The sequence below is a fragment of the Heterodontus francisci genome, chromosome 35, assembly GCF_036365525.1.
Source record: "Heterodontus francisci isolate sHetFra1 chromosome 35, sHetFra1.hap1, whole genome shotgun sequence".
Lineage (NCBI taxonomy): Eukaryota > Metazoa > Chordata > Chondrichthyes > Heterodontiformes > Heterodontidae > Heterodontus > Heterodontus francisci.
This window is the reverse complement of record NC_090405.1, coordinates 33,041,484-33,056,740: the sequence shown is the minus strand read 5'-3', so window position 1 is coordinate 33,056,740 and position 15,257 is coordinate 33,041,484. Positions and strand designations below refer to the sequence as shown.

The window sequence follows — 15,257 nt, the reverse complement described above, 5'->3', positions numbered from 1 at the left end:
TGTGTTACAACCAATGAAGTACTTTTGAAATCAGTCATTTGTGGCACAGAAGGAGGCCATTCGGATTATCGAGTCCATGATGGCTCTCCACTGAGTTATCTAGTCAGTCCCACTCCCCAGCTTGATCCCTGTAACCCTGCAAGTTTATTTCCTTCATGTGGCCATCCAATTTCGTTTTGAAGTCATTGATTTGGCCCTGCTTCCACCACCCTTCTGGGCAGCGAGTTCCATGTCATTGCCATCCACTACATTAAAAAAAGTTCTTCCTCATATTCCCCCTGCATCTCTTGCCCAAAACCTTCAACCTGTGTCCCTTAATCCTTGTACCATTAGTTAATGGGAGTAGTTTTTCCTTGACTGTTATCTAAGCCTGTCATAATCTTCTTCACCTCTATTAAATCTCCCTCAACCTCCTTTGCTGTAAGGAGAACAACCCCAGCTTTTCCAACCTAATCTTGTAACTAATATCTCCCATCCCTGAAACCATTCCAGTAAATCTCATCTGTACACTCCCAGGGACACTCACATCCTTCCTAAAGTGTGGTGACCAGAATTGGATGCAATATTGCAGTTGGAGCCTAACCAGGGCTTTTGTAAAGCTTCAGCATAACTTCCCTGCTTTTGTACTGAATGCCTCCTATTTATAAAGCCCAAGATTCCATATGCTTTGCTAGCCACTCTCAATATGTCCTGCCATCTTCAAAGATTGATGCACATGTGCCCCCAGGTCTTTCTGTTCTTGCGCATTCTTTAGAACTGTGCCATTAAGTATATATTGCTTCTGCCAATATGCATCATCTCACTTGTCAGTATTAAATTCCATCTGCCACCTGTCTTCCCATTCTGCTAGCCTATCTATGTCCTGTTGGAGGTGATCCATATCATCATCATCACTGCCAGTCCTCCAAGTTTGGTGTCATTGGCAAATTTTGAAATTCTACTCTGTATTCTATATATATATATTCATATGTTAATTTGATGAGTGTGTCAATTTCTAATCAAATGACTTATTACTGTAAAATATATTTTCTAGATTGGGATAGTGCAATTCTTGGCAATGAGACCTTGTTGGATACAGCGTCAAGATTTGTTCTTGCAGCTCTTTTAAAGCACACTGGTTTACTAAATCAAGTTTGTGGTGAAAGCAGGTAAATGAAAAGTATTCACTGAGTGTTAATATTGTATTTGTTTGGAATGAAGCTTCATTTGGGGGATTATTTTTTGTGTGGGTAGCTTTGTTAACTGAGTCTCAGCACTGCTATGTCTTCTGGTACAAATTTAACAGGCTGTTTGAGACAGCATAATGTGACCATGTAAGACAGGTGAATGAGTTTTAGAATTTTTTACAAAAGGTTGATAAACTCAGGTTGTACAGAGTCAAGACCAAGTGCATTATTCAGGCCAAGCAGGGTTAGAGGGTGGAGGGGGGGGCGGTAAATGGAAGAGGGTGGGGAGACTGGAAGAGAAGGGGTTGAGCACGGGAAGGAGAAGGGTGGGAAGAAGAGTGTAAGAACCTGCAAACCTCCTTGGAGTGCAAGCTTGTGTAGATGGCAAACTGCACCTATTAGAATAGGGAGGAAAAGAGAGATTGTTTTGGTTCCTTCAATCTGGGCTGACCTTCCATCTTGATCGGGAGAAGGGTCTCCATTTCATGCTGTAAGAGACTCCCAGTTAGAGAGGGTTAGGGCAATCTGCCTTTGAAACGAAGTAGAACCAGATTTTCGTTTCCGTGGACGAGGGAAGAGCAAAACCATGAGACAGATGAGTTATACTAAACTACCCTTGTTTTTCACCTAGGTTAATATGGTGAAGGAATAGAAAATAATTCACTGCAGTTGGTAGTTTGCAAGTGATATTTGAGTAGCTCAGTAGACATTGAAGTTCACTCAACCTTTATTCTAGATAGCTGAATTTCTGGAGTTAGTGGACTGTTTCTTAGATTATTCTTAATTGAGCTGATGTCTGTTCTCCCATCCACGGAAAGATTTCTAACATCAGTGGGAAATGCAGTTCTCGTATGCTTCAAGCCCTCTTAAGAAGAAATCTTAATTTTGCAAGGCTTTCTCCAGAGTGGAAACATGACTTAAGTCCACAGGGAACTCAGTGCAAGCCGCTTGAGACTTGTGTTGAGCTGTGGATGCTGCCCTTCAGCTTGCACTTTTAATGTAGCAAAGCATCCAAGCTGGTGCCCAAATCAGAAGCAGGGAAGGAGGAGTAGAGAGAATGGATAACTAACCAAGGAGTTGAATCCTTAAGGAAGTTCAGAAGCATGATAATCAAAGGCTGTTATCACCAGTAAAGGCAGGAACATGCAGCAGACCAGAACCAAAGCATGGAGGGTGAAAGTTGAAGTGCAAGTCTGAGATTGTAGGGATCAAGAGTATTTCTCCAGATCAAGAATGGAGCAGATGTTGCTTAGTTTGCTTAGTGACTATCAAAATAAGGGAGATTCTGCCAGATCTTTGATTGCAGATGCTTCAATAAATTCCTCAAGCTGCTCTGGATAGTTACACTGCCTTAAATTGTTCAGGTGGATCCAGAAGACTGGCCATTCAGTCTTGCCATCTAAGACTCACAAGATTCAATTTTCAAGTTTGCAGCAATGTGTAAGATATTTCCCTTCTGCCACCCTTCCACAGTGCTCACGTAGTATGTTGTAGGAAATCTGTGGGAGCAGCACGTACTGTTAAAATCCCTGTTAAAATAACTGGCTTATGAATGTTCCCTTGTTTACTGGCAGTTTGAGCAACAACTCAGCATATCCTCAACATATTTCTTATGCACTACTTCCACATCAGCTATGAGAAATTCTATCTGGATGGAAAGTAGAACAGGCTTATTGACATTTTGTTTCAAATAGGCCTGGGTGAGGTGGTCTTGCTCCTAAATCAGATAGCAGCCTTCTAAATGCTGATGTCACCTCTAAGTGAAGAAGATTGGGTTACAACAGAAGATTGTGTTGGAATTTTTGTTTGTCTTTGGGAAAGTCATATATCTTCTTTGAGATAAACCACATAAGACTTGTTCCCAACAGAATATTCTATTTATCAACATTTTCAATAACCTAATATTTTTTCAAACATTTCTTAGGTACCAGCCAAGTAAAACTCTTGCAGAAATATATCGTTGTGTTTACAAGGTCCGTAACAGACTGTTAGCATGTAAAAACCTGGAGCTTATTCAGACCCAGTCACCTTCCAGTGAAAGAAGGGTAAGTTTATGAAACTACTTTAAAAATGTAAACCAGTTGTATACAGCTGATTTAGATCATTAGAATGATCTTGCCAAGTGCTATAGTTAATTTTGATTGGAACGGAGTGTTGTATTTTAAACCATGGAAGTACTGAAGACGATTTGGACCATCTTTGCCAGAGCAATCCAAAACTAATCCCACTGTCTTTGCATATGTGCGTTCTTATGTGCTGTCTGCCTTCTATCCTTGCTTCAAATATTTATCCAATTTTCACTAAAAGGATGCAATGGGCTCTGCCTCAACCAGTCACTTGGGAAAAGCATTCTATGCTCCAGCAACGCTCGATGTAAAGAAATTTTTCCTAACCTCTGATTTTAATTTGATGACTCCTAATGCCTTAAAGGAAACAGATTGTTCCTATTCACTCCATCAAAACTTCATAATTTTAAAAGTTCTGTTACTTTTCTTAATCTGCTCTGTTCCATTGGAAATAATTTCAGTGTCTCAAGATTCTTCACATGCCAGGGATAAGGCACCATAGGTGTCATATACACTGAAGAGTCCCTATAGTTTTATCCTTTCTATAATGGTACACCCAGAACTACACACAGTGCTCCAACTGTGACCAAACCAATGGTTACTATAGCTTCATTAATATGATTTTACTCTACACCCTGTTTATAAAACCCAGAATTCTATTTTTTTTTTTGTAGGCTTAACCTACTTGCACTGTACTTTCATGGAAATATGTATTTCTAACATCAGTTATTTGTCCTACTTCACAGAACTAAATACAACAAAACTTTCCTTGTTGATCTAGGAAGCAGTCCTGGATGTGTTCTTAAAAGTGATCTCCTCCCTCCCCCCCATTTTGACCGTCTCCATTAACTTTCTCGAGTGTATTAAAGATAGTTAAATTACCCTATATAATTGTCCAATTACTGCACATCTGAGCCATCTGAAGATCTTTACCTTGATTTCATCTCCACCGTTTGGTATTCTATAATGCATTGTACAATTTTCCTTCCTATTTCTTAACACTATCCATGTAATGTCTGTCTTAATGCAAACACCCACGACATCTTTACATTCTAGCAATGTGATAGGATCCTTCTCTAGCAATGCTACCAATGTTTTTCTCTCCTGAAAATGTTGTATACGGTTCTGGTCCTATCGATGCTGAAAGCACATGTCTGTTCTAGCTATTATATCCTATCGCTCAATAGGTATTAATATTTATAACCCTTAAGTTTGTTTAGTGTTTGTACATTCACATACAGACTTCTTGATCCTTAATCCCTTTTTTGGAAGGTTGATCTGTATTTATTTTGCTGGTTTTAGCATTTTAAAAATATTTCTTGCTCTTTCTATAACAATGTTTTTATTTATCATTACCTCAGCTCATTTTTCCCCTTTTCTTAGTATTTTTTTGCCATTGATTCCAGCTAAGCCTTCTGCTTCTCCAATAGCTTTTTATTATTCCTGTCTCTATTCTCAAATCTAGGCTTTCCCCACCCACAGCCAAATTAATTTAAATGCTCCTCTACTCTTTTTTATGTGGGAGATATCAAGAATTTGGTTTCCCTATTTTACTGTGTCCTTCATGTTTGAAAAATTTATTTTTAAGATGAAAAACCAGTGTTCCAGCAAATCTGCCTTATATATAATAATTCTCTTTAAATATTGATGAAAAATTGCTCATCTTGTTTTTGATTAACTCCATTAATCTCAGTCTGTTAAGTTTATAGTGTTGAGGAAAAGCTACAAGTCAGTTTTAATTTTTTAAATGACGACGTTTCTTTAGTCAGCCAACTGAAAAGATCGAAGAAAACCTTTTAATAAAAAATAGTCTTGATTGGTAGCAAATTGGATACAAAATTGGCTTGGTGATAGGAGGCAGAGGGTGGTAGTGGAGGGTTGTTTTTCAGATTGGAGGCTGGTGACCAGTGGTGTGCCACAGGGATTGGGGCTGGGCCCTCTGTTGTTTGTCATATATATTAATGACTTGGATGTGAATGTAAGGTGCGTGATTAGTAAGTTTGCAGATGACACCAAAATTGGTGGTATAGTGGACAGTGAAGAAGGTTGTCTAAGATTACAACAAGATATAGATCAACTAGGAAAGTGGGCAAGGGAGTGGCAAATGGAATTTAATGCAGACAAGTGTGAAGTGAGGCATTTTGGGAAGTTAAACCAGGGCAGGACATATACAGTGAATGGCAGGGCCCTGGGGAGTGTTGTTGAGCAGAGACACCTTGGGGTGCAAGTACATAGTTCCCTGAAAGTGGCAATACAGGTAGACAGGATGGTGAAGAAGGCGTATGGCATGCTTGCCTTCATCAGCCGAGGCATTGAGTACAAGAGTTGGAACGTCATGTTAGAGTTGTACATAACGTTGGTTAGGCCGCATTTGGAGTACTGTGTGCAGTTCTGTTGTCCGCACTACAGGAAAGATGTGATTAAGCTAGAGAGGGTGCAGAAAAGATTCACAAGGATGTTGCCTGGTTTGGAGGGCTTGAGTTATAAAGAGAGATTGGATAGGCTGGGTCTGTTTTCCCTGGAGCAAAGGAGGCTGAGAGGGGACATGGTAGAGGTATATAAAATGATGAGAGGCATTGATAGGGTAGATAGCCAGAGTCTGGTTCCCATGGTAGGGGTGACTAAAACTAGAGGGCATAGATTTAAGGTGAGAGGGAGGAGGTTTAAAGGGGATCAAAGGGGTAAATTTTTCACACAAAGAATAGTGGGTATCTGGAATCAGCTGCCTGAGCAGGTGGTGGAGGCAGGAAAAGTAGCGACATTTAAGAGGCATCTGGACAGGTACTTGAATGAGCTAGGCATAGAGGGATATGGAATTAATGCAGGCAGGTGGAATTAGTACAGATGGGCATTATGGTCGGCATGGACGCGGTGGGCCAACTCTATGACTCTAAATAATGCAAAGTACCTCAAAGGTAACTGAAGTTGTTTTTTCCTACCCTTTCAAGTTGTCAGAAAATCGAGACCCGACAGATGCTGACCGTCAGGAACGTTCTTTTACTCGTACCATTGATGAAGAAGCTGAAATGGAAGAACAGGCAGATAGAGATCATGAAGAAGAGCATCCGGAACAAGAAGAGGAAGAAGGAGAACAAGAAGTCATGACTGCTGGAAGTAAGTAAATGTTGCCTGACATTAATTCATTTTGAATGGGATTTACACACAGCCAATGCTGTTTTGCACCATTAGTGAAGATGTTATTTCTATGTTGTGGCAATATCTGACAGTCACCCACTGCTTCATTTCCTGCTTTAAGTATGTACTGTATATGAAGGAGCAATTAATTCATTCTGTGAATATTTTGCTACACATAGTATTAAAATTTGATTAGTATAACACTAGGGTTGCAAAAGCAATTTCAAATACTGAGAACTTGTCTGGCTGGAAATGGTAGGAATGTACAAAACACAAGCATTTTTAAATGGACTACACTAAATCTCTTAACTCCCCGCAACTATTATCAACAGTTGCCTCCAAATAAACAGCAACAAACTGGAAGGTAATGGGTAGCAAACTTTTAGATTCAGTTTGGGACTTCTTTGTTAGGTGTGTAGCTAAGACATAAATTGAGCTTTAACTAGATCTATATTGAAAATATCTGTAATACTGTTACTTGGACTAAACCACAAAACACGGCTCTTTGGATCTAATTGGTGGAGATGATCTTCGATGGTGGCTGTATTATTGATTCTTGTGTAAAGGAATCCTCCCTCCTCATCCTGGCTGGCACTCCTTGGTGTGTGGAGGATGCTGAAGAAAAAAAAAAGAGTCTTACAAGAGTTGTCTTCATGCTTGGAATAGATGTGAGCTCTACTTTTTCCTCAATCTTTTGCTAGGATCCTATTGTCATCATTTCTTTTCTGAGGGTCAGACCATGGTGTGCCATCTTCTTGAGCAGGATATGCTGATTATACAATGAAATAGCAGGGCGATCTTGTGGATGCCACCATTAGAAAATTCTGTGAAAGGGTTTTAACCTTTGTTTTTCTCTGGATTAAAATTTGGACATATCAGTAAGCATATCGGTAGAATATCTATTTGAAAAGGGAGAAAAGACCTTACACAGCAATTTATCTTTTATTTTCTTCATGTTTCTTACATTGAGTTTCTTAGTAGCTGAAGGTATTTTTTTTTCCTTTGCAAAAATCCAAGTGGTGAGTTTTCTCTGCTGAATGTTGCTGCTTTAACAAACGTAATCATCAACTGTCTAGCATGTTGTGGTATTCGTGTGCATAATGCATAACATGCTACTTTGGGGAAAAAATGAAAACTAAATAATTCTAGACTCTCCCTCATTGAGCATTTATTATGTCTCAATACAACAAAAATAAACCAAAAGATGTTGGCAATGAAGTTTGAGATCATCACTATTAGCAAAATAGAACCATTTACGACGTGGAAAGAGGCCGTTCAGCCCATCAAGCCCATGCCGGCTCTCTGCAGAGCAATCCAGTCAGTCCCAGTCCCCTGCTCGATCCCTGTGATACTTCTGCACCCTCATCCCTGTGCTTAATAACAAATGTACTTTGCTCCTTCCAGTTAACTCGAGTTGAATTTGAACATGGGCCTTTAGAGATTGTTGTAATCCACAGCCTTTGTGAAATGGATTTTACTGATCTGATGCAGTAGTTCCATGCCCAAAAACTTCAAAGAACTCTCAATACAGTGCATTGTAATTTTTTTGTTTTAGAAAAGTAGTCACTTCTAACTCAATATTGAAGTAATGTTGTTCGGAACCAAAGAACAAAATCACTACATTGATGATTTTAACACAAAATAATTGCATAATCGGGTGAATGTGGTGTAAGATGGGTGACCCTGTGCTCTGAGGAGAAAGTTGCATTCACGTGGAGTGCAGGTTGGAGAATCAGGGCTATACCATTGTAGCCTAGTCTCTGACCATCATTCCATATGAGCATAGCTTTCCCCACTGTGAGCAAGGGATCGTGTAATTGCATCTTATACCAAATCTTTATACTCATTTATGTGCTAGTAATTTTAAAAACTGTGCATCCAATTTTTTTTTTACTGAACTACATTTAACATAGGGAGTTAACTTGCAAAAATTCTAACAGCGCTGTGGATGAACTGCAGCAGTTCAAGAAGGCGACTCACCACCACCTTCTCAAGGGCAATTGGGGATGGGCAACAAATGCTAGCCCTGCCAGCGATACATCCCCGTGGAAGAATTTTTAAAAAAGTTGTTGAAAATTTTTCCACTTCTTCTAATTCCTTCCATTTTTAGATCCGATTTCAGTGTTAGTGTTTTGCATATTCACTTTCAGAAGTGTTGTGATACATGTAATTCAGTGCTCCTGTAGGTAAAGGCCTGCTCAGGTCAGGGAAAAAAAAAACATGACCCGAACCCGACAGGACCACATCAGACCCGAGCCCAACCCGGCCTGAGTCCCTCCAATTTTTCCCGCGCCCGACCCGACCACCGGAATGTTCTCTTTTACCTACCTTGCGACTCAGGAAGCTGCAGCATGAGCGAGATGACATCTCTATGATGTCATCTCGCTCACTGTGCAGACTCAGAGTTTCCCTCCTTGACGTCCCGGACTCCCAGCTCAGGTACATTTTTTACTTTTAACACTTACCAGCAATTCTTGCTTTATGTGCCCGACCAGGACTCGGAAGAGCGACCCAACCCGACACATGTCGTTTGGTCCCGTCGGGTTTGGGTCGAGTAGCAGGCCTTTACCTGTAGGGACTCAGTTCCCTCATGTTCATTATTGCCATCTCCCTTTAAATAGTATGTTGCTGATGCCACTAGAAACTCATTGGGGGTCATTTTTGGCTATGCTTCTGCTAGCTTTTAATGAATGTTCTGTTTGTTTGTGTTTTGTGTTGCATGTTACAGAAATCTTTCAATGTTTCCTATCAGCCCGTGAAGTTGCTCGTAGTCGTGACCAAGAGCGAATGAGCAGCACGTCTGGAATTGGAAATGGAGCTGTCGTCCGACTAGACGATCCACCATCTCAGCTCCGGGAAGAACGGCGAGTCAGCACCGGACTTACGGAAGGACAGGACCTTTACACAGCAGCATGCAACTCTGTCATCCATCGCTGTGCGTTGTTAATTCTAGGAGTCACCCCAGTCATACAAGAGTTACACCAAAAAGATGAAGGGCAGATGGCACATTCTGGAGTTAATGAAGTACTTGGTTTTATGACTAGGTTAGCAATCCTTTTTTTCCTTTAAGAATATAATCAAAATGATTTCTCGAGGGCCAATTGGAGAAGAAAATGTAAATGACTTAAATTTGGCATCTGTGGGTGAAAGTTACTCAGTTATTTTGCATATTAATTGATGTGTAGTATTCTTTCACTTGTTTGTCATGGGTTGTTATGGACAGCAAAGTCTAGAAAATTAGTGCTAATCTATCCCTCTAACCAGGATAAGTATTCTCTGGGTTGGTACCTATAGAACCACAAAAAGAGGCCATTGAGCCCATTGTGAAAAAACTAGCCATCATTCTAATCCCACCTACCAGCGCCTGGTCCGTAGCGTTGCAGGTTACAGCACATCAGGTGCAGGTCCAGGTACCTTTTAAATGAGTTGAGGGTTTCTGCCTCCACCACCAATCTGGGCAGCGAATTCCAGACACCCACCACCCTCTGGGTGAAAATATTTTTCCTCATGTCCTCTCTAATCCTTGCTCCAATCATCTTAAATCTGTACCCCCTGGTAATTGACCTCTCCGCTAGTGGAAACAGGTTCTTCCTGTCTACTCTATCTAGGCCCCTCATAATTTTGTACACCTCAAATAAGTCACCCCTCAGCCTCTTCTGTTCTAAGGAAAACCACCCTAGCCTAACCAGTCTTTCCTCATAGCTGCAATTTTCCAGCCATGGCAACCATTCTTATAAATCTTTGTACCTAATCTTGGATGTATATTTTGTCTTTTCTTTTTGGGCCTCCTTATCTCGAGAGACAATGGATACGCGCCTGGAGGTGGTCAGTGGTTTGTGAAGCAGCGCCTGGAGTGGCTATAAAGGCCAATTCTGGAGTGACAGGCTCTTCCACAGGTGCTGCAGAGAAATTTGTTTGTTGGGGCTGTTGCACAGTTGGCTCTCCCCTTGCGCCTCTGTCTTTTTTCCTGCCAACTACTAAGTCTCTTCGACTCGCCACAATTTAGCCCTGTCTTTATGGCTGCCCGCCAGCTCTGGCGAATGCTGGCAACTGACTCCCACGACTTGTGATCAATGTCACACGATTTCATGTCGCGTTTGCAGACGTCTTTATAACGGAGACATGGACGGCCGGTGGGTCTGATACCAGTGGCGAGCTCGCTGTACAATGTGTCTTTGGGGATCCTGCCATCTTCCATGCGGCTCACATGGCCAAGCCATCTCAAGCGCCGCTGACTCAGTAGTGTGTATAAGCTGGGGATGTTGGCCGCTTCAAGGACTTCTGTGTTGGAGATATAGTCCTGCCACCTGATGCCAAGTATTCTCCGAAGGCAGCGAAGATGGAATGAATTGAGACGTCGCTCTTGGCTGGCATACGTTGTCCAGGCCTCGTACACTTCCTTAAAGCTATAAGTTAGAAGCAGCCTGTGAGTGGACAATGGACCCATAGTGCACAGCCAAACCTTTTACATTTGTAGTGACACTAACTACTACAATTTGTTTTCCTCCTATTCTTAATACTTTTTCTTTTTTCTCTATCATTTTAGTCTTGCTCCCATGTACTAAGCAAGGGTGCTTTCTGTCATGCTTAACTTTTCTTCCTGTTGTCAGCATCAGCTGTATTTCATCAAATGTTATTGCATGTGCTCAGTAATCTGTGCATCCTGGTATGTATCTCCAACCTTTTTCCTTTTTAATTAAGTTTTGTTTTCACTTTTCAGATTAAACTACTTTGTGGACTGCAGAAAGCTGTTCTTGTCCCTGACGATGCACACTGCCTTCCCCTTACTTGTGCCTTTGTTTTGTCTGGGTTCTTTGAATGTTTTTTGCTGTTGGTACAGATAGTGCCCAATTTTAATCATACAAACTAAAATGTTGGACTTCTGTTAGTTGAAAATTGATGTTTCGTAATCCTTTACAAGTAAATTGTTTAGACTTCCAGCTCATCTTTGCAAAGGATACATCCAAGATTAAGTACTACACCAGAGAAAAAAAAATTGCAGGGCAATGGGGGAAAGGGCAGGGGAGTGGGACTAGCTGAGTTGCTCTTGCAGAGAGCCAGCACAGACCTGACTGGTTGAATGGCCACTTTCTAAGCTGTAATCATTCTTTGATTCTGTGATTTAAAAAAAAAAGGCCTTGTGTTGGACACGACTTTTGGAAACCTACTTCTAATTTGCCTCTGAAATCAGATCTTCAAACCTTCACAATCCAAGAATTCTTATTTACCCTGCTGCTGAAGAGATCAACACCTGCTTTAGTTGGCCTTCACCACTGCATCCCAACTTGGCAAATTCCTTCACTGCTATCAGTGCCTTGGTGCAGATATTCTTGCAATAACCTGCATGCACAAATTGCATTAATCTGAAGTTTTGAAACCCCAGAGTTTTTTTTATTCTTTCATGGGATCTGGGCATTACTGGTAAGGCCAGCATTTGTTGCCCATCCCTAATTTCCCTTGTCAACTGAGTGACTTGATAGGCCATTTCGTTGGGCAGTTAAGAGTCAACGACATTGCTGTGGGTCTGGAGCCACATGTAGGCGAGACCAGGTAAGGACAGCAGATTTCCTTTCCTAAAGGACATTCGTGAACCAGATGGGTTTTTAACGACAATCATTAGTTTCATGACACCATTCCTGAGACTTGCTTTCAATTCCAGATTTTTATTAAAAAATTGAATTTAAATGCAGCTGCTGTGGTGGGATTTGAACCCGTGTCCCTGGGGTATTAACCTGGGTCTCTGGATTGCTAATCAGTGACATTATCACAATGCCACCATCTCCCCATCTGGGTGAAACAATGGATTCTTGAATTAGCCTCTGGTTTCATTCACTTCTGTTTGCCTTTTAGGGGCATCAATGCAAATTGCTCTCAGGCCTTACTTGATTGTACTCTATTTCTGTTTTTTTTTTATTCATTCATGGGATGTGGGTGACGCTGGCCAGGCCAGCATTTATTGCCTATCCCTAATTGCCCTTGAGAAGGTGGTGGTGAGCTGCCTTCTTGAACCGCTGCAGTCCATTTGGGGTGGGTACACCCACAGTGCTGTTAGGAAGGGAGTTCCAGGATTTTGACCTAGCGACAGTGAAGGAACGGTGATATAGTTCTAAGTCAGGATGGTGTGTGACTTGGAGGGGAACTTGCAGGTGGTGGTGTTCCCATGTATTTGCTGCCCTTCTACTTCTAGTTGGTAGAGGTCGTGGGTTTGGAAGGTGTTTTCTAAGGAGCCTTGGTGCATTGCTGCAGTGCATCTTGTAGATAGTACACACTGCTGCCACTGTGCGTCGGTGGTGGAGGGAGTGAATATTTGTAGATGGGGTGCTAATCAAGCGGGCTGCTTTGTGCTGGATGGTGTCGAGCTTCTTGAGTGTTGTTGGAGCTGCACCCATCCAGGCAAGTGGAGAGTATTCCATCACACTCCTGACTTGTGCCTTGTAGATGGTGGACAGGCTTTGGGGAGTCAGGTGGTGAGTTACTCACCGCAGGATTCCTAGCCTCTGACCTGCTCTTGTAGCCACGGTATTTATATGGCTACTCCAGTTCAGTTTCTGGTCAATGGTAGCCCCATGGATGTTGATAGTGGGGATTCAGCGATGGTAATGCTGTTGAATGTCAGGGGGAGATGGTCAGATTCTCTCTTGTTGGAGATGGTGGTCATTGCCTGTACTTGTGTGGCGCGAATGTTACTTGCCACTTGTCAGCCCAAGCCTGGATATTGTCCAGGTCTTGCTGCATTTCTACACGGACTGCTTCAGTATCTGAGGAGTCACGAAAGGTGCTGAACATTGTGCAATCATCAGCGAACATCCCCACTTCTGACCTTATGATTGAAGGAAGGTCATTGATGAAGCAACTGAAGATGGTTGGGCCCAGGACACTGCCCTGAGGAACTCCTGCAGTGATGTCCTGGAGCTCAGATGATTGACCTCCAACAACCACAACCATCTTCCTTTGCGCTAGGTATGACTCCAGCCAGCGGAGGGTTTTCCCCCTGATTCCCATTGACCTCAGTTTTGCTAGGGCTCCTTGATGCCATACTCGGTCAAATGCTGCCTTGATGTCAAGGGCAGTCACTCTCACCTCATCTCTAGTTCAGCTCTTTTGTCCATGTTTGAACCAAGGCTGTAATGAGGTCAGGAGCTGAGTGGCCCTGTCGGAGCACAAACTGAGCAGGTTATTGCTAAGCAAGTGCTGATTGATGGCACTGTCGATGACACCTTCCATCACTTTACTGATGATTGAGAGTAGGCTGATGGGGCGGTAATTGGCCGGGTTGGACTTGTCCTGCTTTTTGTGTACAGGACATACCTGGGCAATTTTCCACATTGCAAGGTAGATGCCAGTGTTGTAGCTGTATTGGAACAGCTTGGCTAGGGGCATGGCAAGTTCTGGAGCACAGGTCTTCAGTACTATTGCTGGAATGTTGTCAGGGCCCATAGCTTTTGCAGTATCCAGTGCCTTCAGTCGTTTCTTGATATCACGCGGAGTGAATCGAATTGGCTGAAGACTGGCATCTGTGATGCTGGGGACTTCAGGAGGAGGCCGAGATGGATCATCGACTTGGCACTTCTGGCTGAAGATTGTTGCAAATGCTTCAGCCTTATCTTTCGCACTGATGTGCTGGGCTCCCCCATCATTGAGGATGGGGATATTTGTGGAGCCAGCTCCTCCAGTTAGTTGTTTAATTGTTTGTATTGGTAAAGCAAGGATTCGACTGGTTTTCCCCCAGTCCATTAGTGGAGTCTGTTGTTTGCTATCAGATGAAGTTATTCAGCAGAAAATGTCAGTTTTGTATGGATGGATACAAAGGGGATTCAGTGGCAAGGGCTACAAAAGAAACCTGACTGCTCTGTCAAGCTCCCTAGTATATTAGAATTTCAGAGTTGTACACAATTTGACTGTCAGCACAGTTTTTCAGGCAAGAGCTCCAGAGTAACATGGTTCTTGTCTAGCTACCTAATAGTACATCAAACAAATTTGGTATATTAGCAGAGGCATGAGGTTCTGCATAGGGATATCCTGTAAATAAGCAATTGAATTTTATCTGCAGCGCCTGTGGAAGAGTCAGTCACTCTAGAATTGGCCTTTCTAGCCACTCCAGGCACTGCTTCACAAATCACTGACCACCTCCAGGCGCGTATCCATTGTCTCTCGAGACAAGGAGGCCAAAAATATAGAGATAAGAAACAATTCGTGGAGAAGATATATGGTAACTGGAGAAATGCTTGGTAGCCTAGTGGAATAGGAACAGTAAGACATGGGTAGCAATTCCAAAAATCTTAATTTTGCACAATCCGTTACTTCCAGATTTTAAAAAAACAAACCACTGATGATCAATAGGGCACAATTTCCACTATCAAAGATACAAGTTGGTGTAACTACAGTACATATGCATGCTTTTCCAGCTGCCTCGAGACAAACATGCATTTTGCAGAATATGTTCTACAGGAATCCTAGCTGTAGTTTCACTTATCTGCAGTACTGATAAGTTGATCATCTTAGCAAGATGACAAAATACATGCAAGTTGGAGGTAACTTTCATGAGATTAAGTCAGTGGTCAATGGTACTGGTCCAGCTATCCAAGGTTGTAAGTTTAAATCCCACCATGACAATATGTGAAAGTGAATTCAATAAATTTAGTAGTTTATGGGCTGGCAGCAGTACTAAAGACCATGAAAGTTATCAGATTGTTATAAATACCCAACTGGTTCACTGGGCATCGCAGTCTCAGGATAAGGGGTTGGCCAGTTAGGACTGAAATTAGAAGTTTCTTCGCTCAGGGGGTTGGGAATCTTTAGACTACTGTATTCTAGTGGTCTGTGGATGCTCGATCGTTGAGTATATTGAAGGCTGAGATCAAAAGATTTTTGGAAACCGAGGGAATCGAAA

General features: G+C 42.1%; 1 protein-coding gene across 10 annotated transcripts in view; it reads left to right on the top strand.

The window, feature by feature from the left end:
• herc1 (HECT and RLD domain containing E3 ubiquitin protein ligase family member 1) overlaps window positions 1-15,257 on the top strand; it is a 295,507-nt gene that overhangs the window by 117,095 nt on the left and 163,155 nt on the right. For 9 of the 10 annotated variants that reach the window (XM_068015277.1, XM_068015276.1, XM_068015274.1 and 6 more), the window contains exons 20-23: window positions 1,034-1,148; window positions 3,091-3,211; window positions 6,181-6,346; window positions 9,096-9,411. In XM_068015277.1, coding sequence (XP_067871378.1) covers window positions 1,034-1,148; window positions 3,091-3,211; window positions 6,181-6,346; window positions 9,096-9,411 — 718 coding nt within the window. The remainder of the gene's footprint in view (window positions 1-1,033; window positions 1,149-3,090; window positions 3,212-6,180; window positions 6,347-9,095; window positions 9,412-15,257) is intronic. The other variant, XM_068015273.1, reaches the window with a different exon arrangement.